Source organism: Carcharodon carcharias, chromosome X, assembly GCF_017639515.1.
Source record: "Carcharodon carcharias isolate sCarCar2 chromosome X, sCarCar2.pri, whole genome shotgun sequence".
Taxonomy (NCBI): Eukaryota; Metazoa; Chordata; class Chondrichthyes; order Lamniformes; family Lamnidae; genus Carcharodon; species Carcharodon carcharias.
In genome coordinates, this window is record NC_054507.1 from 21,370,076 (window position 1) to 21,391,392 (window position 21,317).

General features: G+C 46.0%; 1 protein-coding gene across 3 annotated transcripts in view; it reads right to left on the reverse strand.

The window, feature by feature from the left end:
- The window catches only part of LOC121273312 (tensin-2-like), a 242,753-nt gene that overhangs the window by 121,420 nt on the left and 100,016 nt on the right, over window positions 1-21,317 (reverse strand). For 2 of the 3 annotated variants that reach the window (XM_041180441.1, XM_041180442.1), the window contains exon 3: window positions 20,879-20,916. The exons of the other annotated variant lie outside the window; for it this stretch is intronic. In XM_041180441.1, coding sequence (XP_041036375.1) covers window positions 20,879-20,916 — 38 coding nt within the window. The remainder of the gene's footprint in view (window positions 1-20,878; window positions 20,917-21,317) is intronic. 3 annotated transcript variants of the gene reach the window in all.

The window sequence follows — 21,317 nt, forward strand, 5'->3', positions numbered from 1 at the left end:
ACCACATCCCCAACGGATTTCAATTGTTGTGCGTCCATCATCGTACGTAAATGAAAGGTTGCCAATAATCTACAACAAAAACTCTGCTCTGCCAGTTCAGCACCCAGATAGTGAAGAGGAAAGATCCCCCCCACCCCTGCACCCCCATTATAAATAACCAGGGTGCAAAAGATTGAACCTTGAGCCTCCACACTTGAAACCCCTTTCCCACTTCATAAAAGAAAATCCAGTTATAGCCAGCCTCTACATCCTGCCCTCTACCTTCAATACGCGATCTACTAGCGAAGCCATTAACCACCAGCACCGAAGCTCCTTGAGGCCGTTATGAAAGTCTAAGTAAAATTTGCTGCACTTCCTTTGCCCACAATAGAGATGACCCATTCAAAAAAAAACTCCTCCTGTTGTCTATTAGGAACCATAAGGAAAGTCAGAGGGAACCAAGTTCATTTGAAAGTTTATTGATGGCCTTCCAGTGAAATCGCAGGATTTGTGATTTGGAGCCATGTTGGCATGGACATGGGAATGGAGAAAATATGGCAACTCAGCAGGACGCACCTGGAACAATGGTTCTTCAACTCTTTCTGAGCGACAACCAAGTCACTAAATTCATGTAAAAGAAGTCAGAGGTTTCACTGATGCAGCTGTGCACAGCATCTGTACAAGATGGAATATCCCACTGCAGCAGGAGGGGACCAGCATTTCCTGGCACACAGTTAAAAGGATGCACATGTTCACATCTGCTGCTTGATGAACAATGCTCTACCTTATATGCTCTCCATAAAGCATTACTGCACAAAACATACAGCATGAAGGCTTAAATATCGACAGTAACAGAGCTTTTCTTAGTTCAGAACTAATGTGAAGGATCACGGTCTCTAGGACACCATCAAGGTGCAAGTTAGGAAACCTCGGAGATCTGGAAACAACAACAACTTCAGTTTATATAGCACCTTTAACATGGAAAAATGTCCCCAGCACTTTACAGGAACAACATAAAACAAGATTGGACACCGAACCACATAAGGAGAAATTAGGGCAAGTAAGTGAAAGCTTGGAATGGTTGCAGCACAGCAGGAGGCCATTTGACCCGTCATGTCTGTGTCAGCTCTCTGCAAGAACAATTCAACTATTGCCACTCCCCTGTCCTTTCCCTGTAGCCTTTCAAATCTTTTCGCTTCAGATAATTATCCAATCCCCTCGGAAAACCATGACTGAATCATGCCAGATCCTAACCACTCAACAGCATAATGAAGCTTTTTCCTTATTTAAGGAACGTCTTAAAGAAAACAGAGGTCCATCAGCTTGGAGTGAATTTTAACCTAGGCTCCACTGTCACCCTCAGTCCTCTGGAAGCTGTTCCCTTCTTGATGACCAACAGCAAATGGTCTTCAGAGAAATGAGCTACAGTCCTTTAAAAAAAACACAACCTGGCATTTGTATAGCACCTTTAACACAGTCAAGTGTTCCACATCACTCTTGGCATTGGGGAGTAGTGATCGCCTGTGGTACCACACCTCAGAATGATTCCCCACCTTCGGGGGAGGAGGGAAAAAACAGTGTTATTCGGTTGTATATGGCTTGTAGCAGATTTAACCTCAACTCGATGTGAATTAAAATGAATCACATGCATACTTCTCAGATACTGAAGCAGTCCATGCCCTCATGCAGCAAGGCCTGGACAACATTCAGGTTTGGGCTGATAAGTGACAAGTAATATTCGCGCCACACAAGTGCCAGATAATGACCATCTCCAACAAGAGAGAATGTAACCATCTCCCCTTGACATTACCATCACTGCATTTCCCACCACCAACATCCTAGGTTACCATTGACCAGAAAATTAACTGGACTAGTCATATAAATACTGGGTCTACAAGAGCAGGTCAGAGGCTGGGAATCTTGCGGTGAGCAACTCACCTCCTGACTCCCCAAAGCCTGTCCACCATCTACAAGACACAAGTCAGGAGTGTGATGGAATACTCTCCACTTGCCCGGATGAGTACAGCTCCAACAACACTGAAGAAGCTCGACAACATTAAGGACGAAGTAGCCCATTTGGTTGGCACCCCATCCACCACCTGCAACATTCACTCCCTCCACCACCAATGCACAGTGACAGCAGTGTGTACCACCTACAAGATGTACTGCAGCAACTTACCAAGGCTCCTTTGACGGCACCTTCCAAACCCAAGACCTCTACCATCTAGAAGGACAAGGGCAGCAGATACGTGGGAACACCACCACCTACAAGTTCCCCTCCAAGCCACTCACCATCCTGACTTGGAAATATACTGTTGTTCCTTCAGTGTCACTGGGTCAAAATCCTGGAACTCCCTCTCTAACAGCACTGTGGGTGTACCTACACCACATGGACTGCAGCGGTGCAAGAAGGCAGCTCAACACCACCTTCTCAAGGGCAACCAGGGATGGGCAATAGCCAGTGATGTACACATCTCAAGAATAAATTTAAAAATAACTCATGACTCAGATTATATGGAATATTACAGTTTGAACTTTTGCCTCAACGCCTTTAACTGAGAAACAGTCTTCATTACTGTCATGCTGAAGCCTGTGTCTTTGTCCACTGCTGTGTTTGGCTTAGCATAGCCCAGGTGTAACTGTGGTGTATTGCTCAGCAAAGAACATTCAGGTTGCCCTGTCTGGAGTGCAGATAGGAAGATAAGTGTAGCAGCCCTATCTCTACCACAGCAGTCATTGCTTGTGATGCTTGAGCTGGGATACACCTTGCGAAATGCCCCTCCCAACATCTCACAAGCTTTTTTTGTAAATGCTGTAAGATAAAAGCTCCCATTCTCACTGTGAAGGAGAGACTCGCAAACCCAATTTCAAAGCGGCCTATTGGCAGCGAGATGTGGATTTAGGGGCTTTTCTAGCCAATTAGCTTTCTTTTACTTTGCTCGGATTTCTTTGAAGTGCCGTTTTGGAACAGCAAACAGCTTCTTACTTTGGACAGGAACTGCAGGTCAGTCGCCATGACTTATCACTTCACTGCTAGGCAACTAAAATTATAGTTGCTCCAATTGTAGAATATGTCAATATATGTGCTTCAGTCCAACCTCTTTCAAAGTACTCTGCTAAACCCACGGCACTGTAGCTGTTCTTTAATTTAAAAAAAACCAAAAAATGCTTGTCTGGAAATTGGAAATAATCATTCCGTACTGCGAAAGCAAATAGTAGGCCCGGATATGGATTAGATCACTGGGTGTAGAAGTTTATTCCTGGATCAGTTCATGGGTTCCTTTTAAACCCTGTGCCTTTCCATGAACCTCCCTGATATACACCTGCAGAGACACACTATGAAATATTAATGCCTCCCTTTGACTATGGGTGCTGAATGGCTTCCTTTTTTGGGAGTATTGAGAAATTTGGAGATTCGTGATGTGATCTGTACTTATTTTTAACATAATTGCAGAGATGGAAACAGAAGATTGTGGCGGAACTGTGCTCCCATATAAACACTGGGCCAGTGAAGGACTCTGCCCAAATGGCGAGGCAGTGGCAGGCAGCCAGTATTGTTATATTGTTAGCAGTTGATTTAGGAGTTATTTACAGACATGCAGTTCTAGAATTGGTGAAGGAGTGAATTATAAAGTGTTTACTCCACATTTCGAGAGTGAGGGCTGTGAGTGGGAGAGATGGGGTGGGGGTTGATGGGGAGAGGTGGTGGGATAAGGGTGATTGTGTGTTGGGAGTGGGAATGATTTGAAAACAATCAAGATGTTTTTTTGTATTTCTGCTCTTCAAACATGGTGATTAGACGCTTCTCCATGTCGCTGGGTGGAATCATCCCAGATTTGCACTAAATGCCATCGCGGGCGTGAAAAATGTTTTATCTGCCGGGCGCAATGGCGGGTTTTTGTGCCATATCATCCCACTCCCACTGCATCCCACCTCATTATGCATTCATGGGAAAATTTCCAGATCACTGGTGGGGTGGCCAGGAGAATTCGCAGGCTGGTGGAGGAATTCCCGACATCAAGGTCCTCACAGACTTTGAAAATAGAATCATCCAGCTGGCCAGCTGGAGGTCGGCAGTGCTCAACCAAGTGAGGATCCAGCAGTGCAACATCCATCAGACAACCAAGCTGTGAGTGAGTTCCCCCGTTCCGCAGTCCCCTGACATGCACTAATTATCTCTCCTTGCTTTCACAGGCACATCTGGGAAGCAGCTGAGGGAGTCCATGAGCCAGATCCTCAGCTAAAACCCCGAAGACACCTCTGAAGAAGAATCTGATGACACCCTAATTGAAGGCCCATTACAGCGCTCACCCACACCCTCCACCAGCGCAGAGACACACACTTTGGTGGGATCTAGTTCTAGAGTAGCCTTGGGGTTCACAATCTGGTGAGCACATTGTACTGTCTGATCCACAGCAGGCAGAGGCAGGGACTTCCCAGCTTTCTGGCATTCGGAGGACTGCTGGCGGCCAGAAATCTGCTGAGTCTGAGTCAGATGAAGAGCCTCTGGACTTGGTCATATCTCAGTTGCTGGAGCAGCAAAGATAATCTCAGGAACATCAGGAAAGGATGTCTGTTGCACTCCTCAGATTGCAAGGCATGATAGAGGAGTCCGTCCATCTTCAGTCTGAGGTGATAGCGCCGTCATGCCAACGCACCGAGGTCAACACTGGTAGGATGGTGGCTTCCATGGAGACCTTGGTTCAGGACTTCGCTCCTGCACTGCTACAGGCTGAATTCCATCATTGATGCCATAGTTGGCCTCCAACAGTGTGTACATGAGAGGGGTGCGGGGCAGCTCGATCTCACTCCAGCTTCCCCTTCTCCTCAAGGAGTCAGCCAGGGGCCATCGGGCACCCATAGGGAGGAGGATCAGCAGCTCAACACCCGAGGGCCATCCACCCAGGTGACTCCGGGAAAGTCCGACCGATACAAATCCCCTCTTCCTGTGACCCCCTCAGCTCCAGTTCCACAGGCCGTGGAGGGTGCCATCGCCACACAGTAGGACCCTGAAAGCAGGCTGGGGCCCTCCGAGTCTGAGCCCTCCATAGGACGCCCGTCAAGGTCATCACGGACAGGGTGTCGCAGTCAGCAGGCTGCCTCCACCTCTGCTGTGGATGTCAGGGGAGCAACAAGAGGTAGCGGCAGGGTTAGGAAGATTAAGAAGATGTAACTCTTATTGAGTTAAAACAATCAAACTAAATTAACAAAATTGGGATAAATCAGGCACAGCCCCTAATTCAGGTCAGCTGTAAAACCAAGAACAAAGTTTAAAGGAAACTTACAACTTTAAACCAAAATGTGATTAAAGGGGTCGATAAAGCACCCCAGTCCCCACGGTGCCCACCGAGCATGGAAGGCCTCGAGTGTACCGGCAGACACCGCGTGCTCCCTCTCCAGGGACATCCGGCCGCGAACGTAGCCGCAGAAGAGGGATAAACAATCGGGCGGGACTCCCCCGTTGATCACCCGCTACCTGGACCTGTTAATAGCCAACTTGGCCAGGCCCAGGAGCAGGTTCATGAGGAGGTCCTCCTCCTTCCCGACCCCCTTCCGCACCGGGTGTCCATTGATCAGGAGCGTGGGGCTGAAGTGCAAACAAAACATTAATAAAAGGTTTTTCAGATAACTAAAAAGGGAGTGCAACCTACCACACCCTATATATGCATGGTCCACGGACTCCACAAAACCGCAAAAAGGGCAGGTGTCCTGGGAGTCCGTGAACCTATGCATTCTCCTATTATAGGGGACTGCTGCATGCAACACCCTCCAACCCAGGTCCCCGATAGAAAGGGGAGGACACCTCCGTAGAGGGCCTCCCATCGGGGGCCTCCGCCGCCGGACGGCAACAAGGCACGCCAGGGCGTGACCGGGCGGCGGACAAGGGCGAGAAAATGAAAGGTGTGCAGCAGCAGTCCGTACAAAAAGCTCCTCCGTGCCGTGCCAAATGGCACAGAGGGCATGTCCCCGAAGTGGCTCATATTGTGGGGCACCAGCACCCGAGGGAGGGTTCGGGGCTTGGGGCCAATGTGGAATTCTGTCCAAACAGGGGAAAAGATTAAGAAGATGTAACTCTTTTGAGTTAAAACCAATAAAACCAAATTAACAAATTGGGATAAATCAGGCACAGCCCCTAATTCAGGTCAGCTGTAAAACCGAGAACAAAGTTTAAAGGAAACTTACAAACTTTAAATCAAAATGTGATTAAAGGGGTCAACAAAACACCCCAGTCCCCGCGGTGCCCACCGGGCACGGAAAGCCTCGAGAGTGCCAGCAGACACTGCGTGCTCCCTCTCCAGGGACATCCGGCCGCGAACGTAGCCGCGGAAGAGGGATAAACAATCGGGCGGGACTCCCCCGTCGATCGCCCGCTGCCTGGACCTGTTAATGGCCAACTTGGCCAGGCCCAGGAGCAGGTTCACGAGGAGATCCTCCTCCTTCCCGACCCCCTTCCGCACCGGCTGCCCATAGATCTGGAGCGTGGGGCTGAAGTGCAAACAAAACATCAATAAAAGGTTTTTCAAATAACTAAAAAGGGAGTGCAGCCTACCACACCCTATATATGCATGGTCCACGGACTCCACAAGACCGCAAAAAGGGCATGTGTCCTGAGAGTCCGTGAACCTATGCATTCTCCTATTATAGGGGACTGCTGCATGCAACACCCTCCAACCCAGGTCCCCGATAGAAAGGGGGAGGATACCTCCGTAAAGGGCCTCCCATCGGGGGCCTCCGCCGCCAGACGGCAACAAGGCACGCCAGGGCGTGTCTGGGCGGCGGACAAGGGCGAGAAAATGGAAGGTGTGCAGCAACAGTCCATACAAAAAGCTCCTCTTTGCTGTGCCAAAAGACACAGAGGGCATGTCCCCGAGGCAGCTCATATTGCGGGGCACCAGCACCCGAGGGAGGGTTCGGGGCTTGGGGCCAATGTGGAATTCTGTCCAAACAGGGGAAAAGATTAAGAAGATGTAGTTGCACAGCCTGGGCACGGGTGTTAATCACTTGTACATAATGTTCAAGGAGACATTCTTGGGATAAAGGCAAAATACTGCAGATGCTGGAAATCTGAAACAAAAACAAAAAAATGCTGGAAAAACTCAGCAGGTCTGACAGCATCTGTGGAGAGAAAGACGGAGTTAACGTTTCTGAAGAAGAGTCATATGGACTCGAAACATTAACTCTGTCTTTGTCTCCACAGATGCTGTCAGACCTGCTGAGTTTTTCCAGCATTTTTTTGTTTTTGTTTCAGATTTCCAGCATCTGCAATATTTTGCCTTTATCCCAAGAATGTCTCCTTACTATTGGCTCCTTGTTATGATGAGCTGTGTTCCTGTCACTCAGATATGAAACCTTGGTTCCTGCACAAGATAAAGGCAGGTGTCTCCATGCAGGGCCTCTTCCCTGTACAATGTGTAACCTTCAGACCAAAGTGATGGTCCAGCTTCACACTCGCTGGACACATTAGTGATGCCTGCACCTCAATGGTGCTTGCCAGGTTTTGGAGCGCACAGCAAGTGACGATGATGTGTGACACCCTCAGTGGATTGTATTGCAGTGCCCCACCAGACCTGTCGAGGCACCGGAACCTCATTTTCAAAATGCCTATCATTTGCTCGACCAAAGTCTGGGTTGCAGCATGAGCCTTGTTATACCATCACTTCGCTGCAGTCTGAGGCTGCCACACGGGGCGTCATCAGCCACGTCCTCTGTGGGTAGCCCTTGTCCCTGAGGGTCCTACCCTGCAGCCTCTGAAGACCTTGGAAGATGTCAGGGATCTGAGATTTGCTAAAGATGTAGGAGTCATGGACACTCCCTGGGAATCGCACGCAGATCTGTAGGATGTGTTTGTGGTGGTCACACACCAACTGAACATTGCTTCCTTGTTGATGTAGTTGACTGCTTGTTGCCACGGAGATCTAAGCATTGCGCGAGTGCAGTCGATGGCACCCTGCATCTGTGGAAAACCTGAGATTGGCACAAATCCCAGCGCTCTTACTTCCTGGCTTTCCTGATCCCGGGTGAAGTGCACAAAGCTCTGTGTCTTCACAACGATGGCGTCCGTGACCTCCTGGATACACTTGTGCATGGAGGCTTGCAAGATCCCGCACAGGTCACCTACGGAGCCCTGGAAGGAGCCACTGGCGACCAGAACTGCACAGAGTTCTCTACGTGTGGTCTAACCAAGGTTCGATACAGGTTTAGCATAACTTTCCTGCTTTTCAATTCTATCCCTCTAGAAATAAAGTCTAGCGCTTGGTTTGTTTTTTTATTATAGCGTTGCTAACTTTTAATGATTGGTGTATTTCTATTCCAAGATCCCTTTGTTCACCTACTCCACCTAGGCTTACACCTTCCAAGTATTGGTGAGCTCTCTATTCTTCCTACCAAAATGTACTACCTCATTTTTATGTGTTGAACTGCATTTGCCCATTATTTGCCCATTCAGAAAGTTTATGAATGTACTCCTGTAATCTGTTGCCGTTGTCCTCAGAATGACTCAATACCATACTGGGCATACAGTTTCCCACTGAACCATCACTCCAGCCTGTTTTAATATATATAAAAGTAACCGAATGTTCAAAGTCGAATGATCTCCAGAAAAAGTCTTGGCGAGAGAAGCTGGGAATGGGGTGGATTAAAATACAGTTTTTAAAATATGTTGTTTTTAACCTTCCTCCACTGGGAGCTGACTGGAAAAATTAGCGGGGCCTGTAAACCCAAGAATATGACTTTTTCCCAGTGTTCTGCAGCCTTGCTCATCATCCAGCTTATTTATTTCAGATTCTCTTAAAGACCTTTCTTTCCAGAATCCCTGGAGTGGATTCCTGAAGCAAGGCCAACAAGAGATTTATGGGAAGGGAGGGGGAGGGATGGTAGGAATGGGTCATCGGCCTTTCACTGTTTCCTGAAACATTCAGGAACAAGCTCAGGGCAATGTCTATAATCTGAACATAATCCTCAGTGTAAACATCCCCGTCACATTGCGCCTCCTTGGTCTCAGGGATTTATGGAAGTCCCCAGTATCCCATATACTTTTGTTCTGAGCAGGGCCTGAGTACTTTCATCCATGCCTTCATTACCTTTAGACTCGACTATTCCAACACACTCCTGGCTGGTCTCTCACATTCTACCCTCTGTAAACTTGAGGTCATCCAAAACTCTGCTGCCTGTGTACTAACTCGCAGCCAGTTCCGTTCCCTATCATCCCTGTGCTCGCTGACATACACTGGCCCCCAGTCAAGCAATGTCTTGATTTTAAAATTTTAATTCTTGTTTTCAAATCTCTCCACGACCTTGCCCCTTCCTATCTCTGGAATCTCCCCCAGCCCCACAACCCTCCTAGATATCTGTGCTCCACCAATTCTGACCCTTGTGCATTCCCAAATTTAATCGCTCCATCATTGGCGGCCGTGTCTTCAGTTGCCTACGCCCCAAGCTCTGAAATTCCCTCCTTTAAGGTGCTCCTTAAAACCTACCTCTTTGACTAAGCTTTTGGTCATCTAACCTAATATCTCCTTAGGTGCTGCAGTGTCCAACTTTGTTTTATATATGCACACGTGAAGCCTCTTGGGTTGTTCCATTATGTTAACACTGCTACATAAATTTAAGTTGTTCTTGTTGAAGGTCACTCCCTTCAGAAAGTGGTACAATGTATCGCAGACCATGGAAAAATCATGAGAGTGGCAAGTGTGGGGGTATGATAAGCAAGGTGTTGTGCTATATAATGGTCAGCCTTCTTCTGATGACTGGCTGACTGGCCCTGACAGTGGTAACCCACTCACAACCTATTCACTTACACAAGCGTTAAAACCAGGCCCAAATGTGCCCGCTCCTCACTTCCTGAATGTATTTGATTCAGAGTGAAAAAGATGCTAAAGGGGAAGTATTGCTCCATAATTCCTAAATTATTGATAATGATACAGTACTGGTCTCTCCCAGTCACATCTTTCTCCTCCTGTTTTATGCTTGCTATCTCCAGAAGGCCTAGACTCTTTCGGAATACAGGAGGATCCACGAGCAGTAAGGACTCTACAATCCATTGGACTGATCTCTACAAACAAATCCCTCCATTCGGCCACATTCTGTGTTCCTCTTCCCATGACATTCTAACAGTTAGCATCACACATACCACATCATACACCAAATTGGAGATTACATGGAGTGATGTAGGGCAGGATTTTCAAGCCCCAAGATTGGGAACGGAAGCACACAGGGTCCGATAATACCAGTGCTGGCTGGTGTGCCCACTTCCTGACCCTGTTCCCAACACTGGCCATTTTAGGGGAGGTGGGTTTGGGGCTGGTAGAGCTAGCCCCTCCCCCACAAGGCAGAAGCCAATTCAGCTCATTAAGAGCCTTAAGGGCAGCTAATGGAGGTCAACTGGGATTTTCCCCTAGTTGCCCAACCCGACAGGGGACAGTTTAACTGCCTGGAGGCAGGCATCTAACAGCAGGCCGCCTGCCTTGGGTCTGGGCTTGGTTTCTCCTCCCCACTGGCCCCGAGTGGTGGCCTGGCCTGGCCTGTTTTTTTTTTTGGAATATTTTTTAAAAAGACGGTGAGAGGGCATTTCCATGTTGAAGCACCCTCTCTCCCTCTCTCTGTTCTTTGTCCTTTCCTGCTGCCTGCTGCTTCCCTCAAGCAGGAAGCCCTCTGACTGGCCCTCCAGCTTTGAGACCCCTGTCTCCATGGCAATTAAGGGGACATCCCCATGAAAATTCTAAAAAGTGACTGTTCCCCCCTTTCCCCACTCCCCAGGGATGCATTCAAGGCCCAGAAATAGCTCGTGAGTCCTGCCCCTGAAGTGAAAATTCAGCCATGGAATGTATAGCACAGAAAGAGGCCATTCAGCCCAACTGGTCCATGCTGATGTTTCAGCCCCACACAAGCCTCCTCCTGCCCTACTGGCATATTCCTCTCTCTCTTATCTAATTTCCCCTTAACAGCATCTATTTCGAAAATTTGTATTTCACATCTAGCATGTGAGCATGATTAAAATGGAGGTTGATTTTATTTTTTGCCTGTGCTGCTTGGCAAGTTGTGTCTTACAAGATCTTTAAATATTGCTGAAAAGAGAGACATATTGCTGAAGTTTTCTGTCTTGCATCAGGCCAAAAGCAAGAATGCCAAATTTCAAACAATCACAACAATTCGTACTACAGGAGAAAAGGGTGCTGATTGGTTGGCAAGTCGATTGGCCTTCACGTTGCCATGGAGAAAGCAACATTGTACCATAGGCTCCCCAAGCTCCGAGGTAATTCAAAAAAGGCTTGACCATATTCCTTTTGTTTGCAAAGAATAGATTCCAACATATGAATGTATGTCGCTTTGCGCGAGCGTAAATGAGCCATGTTACAAGCTCGACTGATTTGCTGGTGTAGCTATTAGCGCACTCAGGATTGTTTGGCAAGTGCTGCCCAATCGCTGAATCCTTAAAGGCATCCAGCAGAAAACAGCCAAACTGGCTTCACACTTAAACCGGGAAAATTATGTCCAGAGTCCTTGGGAGTTGGTCTTAAGGCTGTTTCATAATGCGTTCTTGCCGGTGTAAAACCCAACCAACTTTGAGATCAGCAACAAATTCTCACTCCTCATCGCTCGCTGCTGATGTAATTTGTGGCTGCTATAAAATTTTATTTGACAGGACTAGGTGTCCATCTTGAGAAGTGACTGCACATGCTGCTAAATAAGACCAAATCATTGCATCCGGAGAAGCAGCAGAGGGGATGTAAACAGTCCAGATAACATGGAATGCAAAATTGGTTTGAGAAAATACCTTGAGAAGTAACTAATGTAAACAGGGTGTGTGAGCCCTCCCAGCAGCATGCACAGGCTAAAGGGTCACTAAGGCTGCACATTCAGTCTTTCACACAACTTTGGTCTTAACAATTCGCCTTTCTCTGTTGAAATAAAGGGTAAAAAGTATCTCCAACTGGTAGCCAAGTTATAAGCCCCTCACTGATTGTATTTTGATGGGCCTTTCAAGATATCCCAACATGATCTACAGCCAGTGAATTACTTTTGAAGTGTAATGTGGATAAATGCGGTCACCAATCTGTACACAGCAAGAGCCTACAAACAGCAACAAGATGAACCAAGTGTTTCATCTGTTTTTTCGGCATCCATGAGAACCCCCCTGCTCTTCACATTCAAATCGAGTACATGGATGGGGCTTCGGTTTAATGTCTCAGCTGAAAGACAGTGCCTCGGACAGTGCAGCACTCCCTCAGTGCTGCAATGAAGAGTCAGCCCAGATTAAGGCACTCAAGTGTCTGGAGTGGGACTTGAACCCACAACCTTCTGACTCGAGGGCGAGTGTACGCTCTACTGATCCATATGAGATTGCTGCACCCACCTTTGCAAGTAAAACTAGAAAAGGCTTTAAACTAGAAAATATCAACAATACACCTTATATCAATGGACTAGCCAGGTGGGCAGAAAAGTGACAAATGGAATTCAACCCAGAGAAGTGTGAGGTGATGCATCTGGGGAGGTCAAACAAGACAAAGGATACACAATAAAAGGCAAGATACTGAAAGGTGTAGAGGAAGTGAGGGACCTTGGGAGTGAATATCCACAGATGCCTGAAGGTAGCAGGACAGGTCGATAAGGTGGTTAAGAAGGCATATGGAATCCTTTCATTTATTAGCTGAGATATGGAATGTAAGAGCCGGGAGGTTATGCTGAAACTGTATAAATCATTAGTTAGGCCACAACCTGAGTACTATGTGCAGTTCTGATCATCTCATTACAGAAAGGATGTAATTGCATTAGAGGGTACAGAAGAGATTAATGAGGATGTTGCCAGGACTGTAAAATTGCAGCTATGAGGAGAGATTGGATAGGCTGGGGTTGTTCACCTTGGAATAGAGGAGGCTGAGGGGAGACTTGAGGGGCCTGGATAGAGTGGATGGGAAGGGCCTCTTTCTCTTCTGTAAACTTTCCATGATTCCACATTGGATGGCTGTCCTTAGGTCTGTAATTTGCTTCTGAATGCTAAGTTTGCAGTATATGGATGAGGTCAGTAGAGGGAGCTCTTGCAGGAACAGCAAATTTCATCGCACTCCTGGATGGGAATGGCTGATGAAAATCTTGGCAGTGTTGCTGAAAACAAGCAGTGAATTTTTTTCAAATTAGCAATAGCGGGCATGGGTGAGAAAAAAGCTTCAAAATTAGACTTGAGCTTTGAGTGCGATCCTGGAATAAATCCAAACTGGAATGTATAAGATTTAGAATCACAGATGCTACTGAAGGAGGCCATTTGGCCCATTGTGCCTGCACTAGCTCTTTGGTAGAGCTATTAATCCAACTCCCTTGTTCTTTCCCCTTAACCCTGCGTATTTTTCTTGTTCAAGTACTTAACCAATTCCCTTTGGAAAGTTACTATTGAATCTGATTCCACTGCCCTTTCAGGCAACAGATGCTAATAAATATATTTGGAAAATTCAAAGTTTTATTGCATTATGAATAATGGGAGATGTCACGGTTTCTCAGACAGTATCCATCAATGCCTTCAGTTCACCCTCAGATGCCCTCACCAACCTAGGTGTTTTTGTTCCCCCTTGACTGCCCAGCCCAGAGTGTACAGGGTTTAAATCAGAGCTTTCGAAATGCTGGAAAAATAAACTCAGCCCTGCTACAAACTGGCATCATGACAGCACTCATGGTGGCACAGTTGGCAAGTACACTGTCTGGTATGATGCTAAGGCCATACAGAGTAGCGGGTATCTGTGCTGAAAAAAAGCTGGTCTCAGGCAGAATAGCAGTTGGGATGGTAAAAGCACTTGGGGTTAGGGAACGGAAAGTTAGAGTTCCTGCTCTTAGGAAGCCATTCAGCTCCTCAAAACTGTTCCACCATTCAATTAGATAATGGCTGATTTGTGGATGAGACATTAAACCCTGTCTGCCCTCTCAGGTGGATATAAAAGATCCCATGGCACTATTTCAAAGAAAAGCAAGGGGGTTCTCCCTGGTATCCAGGCCAATATTAATCCCTCAATCAACATTACAAAAAAAAAAATGTAATGACTATGTGCTTTATATCAAATAATGATTTTTAATCCACCAGCTGGAAATCCAAATTGAACTTTTAAGAACACAGAGGCTAAAGTGACTTGAACTCACAGCCCAGATGGCGAACCCTAAATTGCATTACTACACATTTCATATCCCAATTTATTGGAGTGGAGTCAATCTGCAAAACCCATCAAAGACAATAACTTCAGGGGAGTGTGAAGGACTCACACCTCTTGTCTCATTAGCAAGGCATCTATGGGCAAGCACCTAAGGTATTCAACTATTGGAGATAGGCCATTAAGACTAATCGCTTGGACAATGGAACCCTGACGAAGTTAGCTTCCAGACATAAGCTAATCAAGTCATCTTTGGAATACATGGACAATGTATTTTTTAAATCCCCCTAGTGGTTGGAGAAGGGAGGTCACATGACAAGCCAACCTTTTGTATGTTATAAACACTTGTTTTCTCAACAGAACGGAGGACGAGCAGCTTAGGGAGAAGACCTTAGGGGGCCCCTCCTGCCTCCCTTTTCCTCCAACCCACCTGGTAATCTTCGAGCCCTGTTTGCTGACTGTGATCATCCCGGGACACCCTGCTGCAGACAGAGATTTTTTTAAAGAATCCAACTCAGCATTACCATCTCCCGAAAAAGAACCAACTCGGTCATCTACATCTTTACAAGAGAAGCATCAAAACCATAAAATTCAGCCTAAAGGCAGCCGAGTCTCCAAACTACAGACTGTATACTCTTTTACATTTTAATGGACTCTAATTTGGCCAACCTTCCCCACTCTATAATCTGTGTGTGTGTGAAGTATAATAAAGCTAACCTCTTTCTTTGTTAAACCTGTCCTATTGGCCCTTTTATGGTCATAGTGTGTGAACAGTTAAGTACTCACTTAATTGGCAAGTACTACTTTTTCAAGCACAAAACGAGGAGTGGGAAAAGTGGGGAGCCATTCAACCCTTCCTCACTTGGTCATATCACCAAATTATCTTGGTCATTATCACATCGCTGTTTGTGGGAGTTTGCTGTGTGCAAATTGGCTGCTGTGTTTCCAACAACAGCGACTACATTTCAAAGAAGTACTTCATTGGCTGTAGAGCACTTTGAGACATCCCAAGGTTCAAAAGGTGCTATAGAAATGCAAGAATTTATTAATTCCATTTACCCACTTTGATTCCATTTGTCTTAATACCCTTGCCTTACAAACATCTATCCATTTCAGTTTGGAAACATTTTGTTTTTCCCTTTGCGTCAACAAATTTTTTTCTGGGGAGTGAGTTCCAGATTTCCACTACCCCTTTGTGTCTTTATTGCTATTAAGTAAAAGACACATGGGGACAGGATCAGTCTGATTAACCCAAGAGGAATGGTGCCTTGGTGAAGTACTGGTGACTGAGCAACCCTCCCCAATCCCAGACTGCTACAAAGATGACACCAACTGTCCGAGAGTTTTGGCTGTCGTGAGTAACAAAGGGAATTGAGCCACAAAAGAAAGACTTGCATTTCTATAGTGCTTTTCACGGCTACCAGATGTCTCGAAGCACTTCACAGCCAATGCAGTACATTTGGAAGTGTAGTCACTGTTGTAATTTAGGAAACGCGGCAGCCAATTTGCGCACAGTAAGCTCCCGCAAACAGCAATCTGATAATGACCAGATAATCTGTTTTGCCGGTTTTGTTTGAGGTGTAAATATTGGCCAGGACACCAGGGAGAATGCTCCTGCTCCTCTTCGAAATAGTGGCCTGGGATCTTTTACATCCACTGAAGCTGGGAAATGGGGCCTTGGTTTAATGTCTCATCCAAAACACAGCACCTTCAACAGTGCAGCACTCCCTCAGTACCACAGCAGAGCATCAGCTTTGGTTTTTGTGCTCAAGTTTCTGGTGTGGAACTTGAACTCAGAGCCTTGAGATTCAGCAGCGAGAGAGCTACCCACTGAGCCACGAATGACACTCAAAGCGTCACATCAGGAAAGTAAAAGGGGTAAACAATCAGGCCGAGAAACCCAGGAGGACGACATGTTTACATATACAAACGTACAAGCAGCTGTTCAGGGTAGCAATGTGCTGCGGTACAGACTTATCCGACTTTTTTGCATAATGAATCCTCCAAGGCATTCAGCTATGTCAAATCTGCTGATACTTAACCTCCCTTGTTGCTCAACTCTATTTATATAGCCAATTAGTTCCAAACCCCCAACCCACCCCTATCTCTGTTTAATGACTGGTGCTTTAAGCATATACTCAGAGGTCCTTAAACGGGAACACAACAGCAATTAAATCAGTCAGCTAATTAACAGTCATTTTTGGCCAGAGGCATTGGAAAGGGGCGTGTCTGATGGAATTCTGGAGGAGTGAGCAATTCAAGTTTCCAATTTGTCGCTGATTGGAGATTAAGTTTAAACTCCAGAGCGCAAGCTGTCCTTTACAGTTTCTAAAACAAGGGTTTTCACAGGCAGAATCTGCCAAATGCCTCACTAGCCTCTCAGTGATGCCATAGAACCCTTGGTGATAGAGAGATTGCAAAATGTGGGACAGGTGATTCAAGATGCTAAAACCTCGCAAGTACAGATCAAATCTTCAGGTTTGCAAGCTGGGCTGAGCACCTTGTTTTCTGTGTTGCCGTTCTTTTGTCAATTTAACCTACAGGCAGGCTCACCAGCAGCAGAAAATATCGGAGACACAAGCCGTAACTGGAACTCAGGGTGAGGAAAAGAAAGGCCTGCATTTCGATAGCGCCTTTCACGACCACCAGATGTCTCAAAGCACTTTACAGCCAATGAAGTACTTTTTGAAGCGTAGTCACTGTTGTAATGTAGGAAACGCAGCAGCTAATGTGCGCACAGCAAGCTCCCACAAACAGCAATGTGATAATGGCTGGCAGGACAGGTTGGTGGTTAATAAAGAATTCAGAATCCTAGGCTTTATTAATAGGGGCATAGAGTACAAGAGCAAGGAGTTTATGTAGAACTTGAATAAGACACTAGTTAGACCTCAGCTGGAATATTGTTTACAGTTCTGGGCACTGCATTTTAGGAAGAATGTGAGGGCACTGGAGAGAGTACAGAAGAGGTTTACAAGAATGATCCCAGGAATGAGGAACTTCTGTTATGAAGATAGATTGGAGAAGTTAGGACTGTTTTCCCTGGAGAAAAGAAGGCTGAGAGGAGATTTGATAGAAATATTCAAAATCATGAGTGGTCTGGACAGAGTAGATAGGGATAAACTATTCCCACTCATGAAAGGATCGAGAACCAGAGGGCACAGATTTAAAGAAATTGGCAAAGAAGCAAAAGCAACATGACGAAAAAAGCATTTTCACACAGTGAGTAGTTAAGGTCTGGAATGCACTGCCTGAGAGTGTGGTGGAGGTAGGTTCAATTGAGGCAGGTTCAATTGAGGCATTGAAGAGGGAATTAGATGATTATTTGAGAAGAAACATTCTGCAGGGTTACGGGAAGAAGGCAAGAGAATGGCACTAGGTGAAATGCTCATTTGGAGAGCCAGTGCAGACATGATGGGCTGAATGGCCTCTTTTTGTCCTGCAACAATTCTGTGAATGACCAGATAAATTGTTTTTGTGATGTTGATTGAGGAATAAATATTGGCCAGGACAGCAGGGAGAGCTCCCCTGCTCTTCTTCAAAATAGTACCACGAGATCTTTTACACCACCCAAGTGGGCAAAAGGGCCCTGGTTTAACATCTCATCCGAACGACGACATCTCTGACAGTGCAGCACTCTTTCATTATTGCACTGGAGCATCAACATTGATTTTTGGGCTCAAGACTTGGAGTGGGACTTGAACCCAGAACCTTCTAACACAGAAGCAAGAGTGCTACCAACTGAGCCACACAGCTGAGGGGGTCTAAGCAGGTGGTCTATTCCTCCCTCCCTTACTCCTCTCCTTGCCTAGCACAGGATCTCCTGCTCCTCCTCACTAATAAGGAGCCTCACAGAAAATTTAACACCTACCTCAGCCTCTTCTGGCCTGATGCCATTTGCTGCCTTGTAGACTTTGCAGAGTTAAAATGAGGTCTGGATTCGACTGACATCGTTGGATCCCAGCATTACTAATTAAGACTTTATAACCTTGCGAATGGCCTCTGTGTGGAAGGTGATATCTGTGACATGATCACTCTGATTGGGTAGATAGAGAGAAACTATTTCCACTGGTTGTGGAATCTAGGACTAGGCTTAGTCACTTCTACACGTAAAGGGGGGTGGAGGTTTAGAACTCTCGTCAACCATTTGTTCTGTAAGAAAAATGCTGGTATTTATGCTTCACTTGAGCCTCCTCCCATCTTTTCTCATCTACATCTACCATTGTAACCCTCTATTCCCTTCTCCCTTACATGCTTGTCTAGTTTCCCCTTAAATGCATCTATACTATTTACTTCAATCACTCCCTGTGCCAATGAGTTCCACATTCTCACCATTCGGTCTTTGGGAGTACTTGAGTCACCTATCAAGATCAATGAGGACAGCGTCTATGTGCTCACTCAGTTAGAGCCGCCTTTCATCATCAAACTATCCAGTGATGCTCCTCTCACTTGTACAGAGCACACCTTATTTCAAGGTCGCTTGACAGGAAGCAAATGCTAGGGATCTGTCATCCGTCTTAGCATCAAAGGCAAAGTATAAATCAGAAAGATCATTCCCTTGGCTCTTAGGTACACATTTTTATTTATCGTGTAACAGGTTTATGGCTTGGCACCACAAGGAGAATGAAGTTGGTGAGAGAGGGGTTTAAGGGATTTAAAAGGTGGCTCTGGTGTATCGCCTCAGGCTGAGCTTGCAATATTGTGTCCAAGTCACTAAGTACAATTGGCAGCCCTGTGGCTGCGGCAGTGCAGGTAAAAGAAAGTTGAATGCGGTTTGGGCAATGAGGGGCGAGTGTCAACAGGCCTGCCTAATGATTCAGATGAACGAGCGGCAACCAAAAGAGGAATTGTGCCAGATTAGAAAGCATGAGGAGTTGATTATAAAAAAGGACGACACAGCGAGGTTCTGGCATTGTTGGTTTGACAAGCAATTAACAGTGAAGGGCAGTCATAAAAGAAGACGTACAGCCCTATAATCCAGCGCAGACAGACAAAAGGAAGAAAGTGAATATACTAGATACCTTTGACACTAAATAGGTCTTTCCACCATCTCTCTAACACTGCAAACACATGGAAAATAAAAACAATGGATGTACTTGCACTGTTTCCCAAATAAAAGGTAGGTCAACTCAATAGTGAAAGGTCAGAACTAAAAGGTTGCCTTTAATTACAGGGTTTTTTTTCAGTTTGGTAAATCAGTGTGGAGATTATTTGTTCTTGTTATTTAATCATAAGACTGAACAGTAGGCAGTATTGGCCTACAAAAGGGGGCACAATGAGCTGGATGTGTTGTAAACACTCTATGATGCTATAAAAATACTGCCGAAATTCTGAAACCAAAGCAGAAAATGCTGGAAATACCATGAGAGGTCTGGACAGAGTTGATAGGGTAAAACTGTTCCCATTGAGGGAAGGGTCAAGAACCAGAGTGCACCAATTTAAGGTGACTGGCAGAAGAGCCAATGGCGACATGAGGATTTTAATTTTACGCAGTGAGTAGTTAGGATCTGGAATGCACTGCCTGAGAGCGCGGTGGAGGCAGATTCAATCGTGGTTTTCAAAAGGGAATGGATAAGCACCCAAAAGGAGAAAACTTGCAAGGCTACGGGAAGAAAGCAGGGGAGGGGGACTAGCTAAACTTCTCTTGCAGAGAGTCGGCATGGGCTCGATGGGCCAAATAGCCTCCTTCTGTGCCTTAACCGTTTTATGATTCTGTGATTCCTTTGTCCAGCCTGAGACTCAGTATGAAAGAAAGTTCACTGGCTTTTATATCTGGTGCTACTAATGCTAATTGGGCTCCTTCCTTCCTCTGGCTCTCATTAACTGTAGCCGGGCCTGTCAAATTAGCACAGCCAGGTTCGCACAGCCCAGAGTCAACACAGCTCAATTTGGTGGCCCTGCCAGCCATCCCATGATCCTTTGTTCCAAAAGACGTAAAATCTTGGCTCAGAGAGAGCAGCTTTATTTTGAATAGTCAATCGTGCAACCTTTGACCTAGGGGAGCAGTGAACATTGACAACTTAGCCTTGGGTTGTGTTCCAATTGGACTTAAATGACCGTTATGGAGAAAATCCAGGTCACAGCAGACAATCTAAATACCACATTATCTGCTGGTTGAGAAAAATCTATCCCATCTTGACGGCTGTCAGCAAATATGATAGAGTCACATATTCCACAGGAGGAGGCCACTTGGCCCATCAAGTCTATGCCGGCTCTCACATGGATGAATCCAGTCAGTCCCATTCCCCCGCTCTACCCATTATCATTGAGTGTCTGGCTCCCCTATAACTCAGCAACCATTGTGAAAACACCATTACTGCTCGACTGGATCACAGGAGCTGATGACTGAGATGGTCCAGAAAGTTAATCTAGGTTAGAACTGCTGACCCCCCCAACTCCTAACTTTATAAATAGAACTGTGCAGCTTTCAACTTCGACCACTCAGGGTTAATCCAAACCGTCAATCTTCACACATGAAAGAACTCTTTGATGAAGATGATCCCTCTCAAACAGACTTGCTGAATTAAGTCCACCGCTGTGCAATAAGCCTAGTAGTTACCGGACTAAAAGAACATCATTAAGGAGAAAACAAGGGTTAGAATGTCTTGAGCATAGCTGTCGCTCACAAGTAGCTTTGAGTGTTTATTTTTAAAAAAGGGACGATGAGAGCTTACTGGTTTCAATCAATGAAACCAAGTTTTGAGAGACCTGGCCAGCTCAGTTCATTCGCCAGTGGACCACACCAAATAAGCTTAAAGCAAGAAGCACCTTACCTTGGGCTCACATTTCTTGTGACTTGCTAACTTGCAGACTGGAGGAGAGAGAAAAAAAAAGCAAACATAAGGTTAGTATTGGAGAAAATCCGGCAGTAACTCTTGATAAGGTTGTAGACGCCTCAGACAGCTGGGCACTTTCCAAAGCTTCCCCTGACATCCTCATGCTATGTTAGCAATGCTGATCAACTTGGCTGGGAAGTGAAGTCCTGCACTGCATTACCAACACAACAAGAAGAATGCAGCCAGGCTGTTTCCCAGCAACTTTAGCAGATTGCATGTGGCCTCAAAAGAGCTGCAACTCTGTGGATTTCCAGAGGTGCCTGCACTTGGATGTGTTATCTCAATGCTGTTGGCATTTTGATCAGAATGCTACAAAAAAGGGTCATTTTAATGGTGCTTGACACAGGCATCATCCCTCACACCAGAGCAAAAGTGA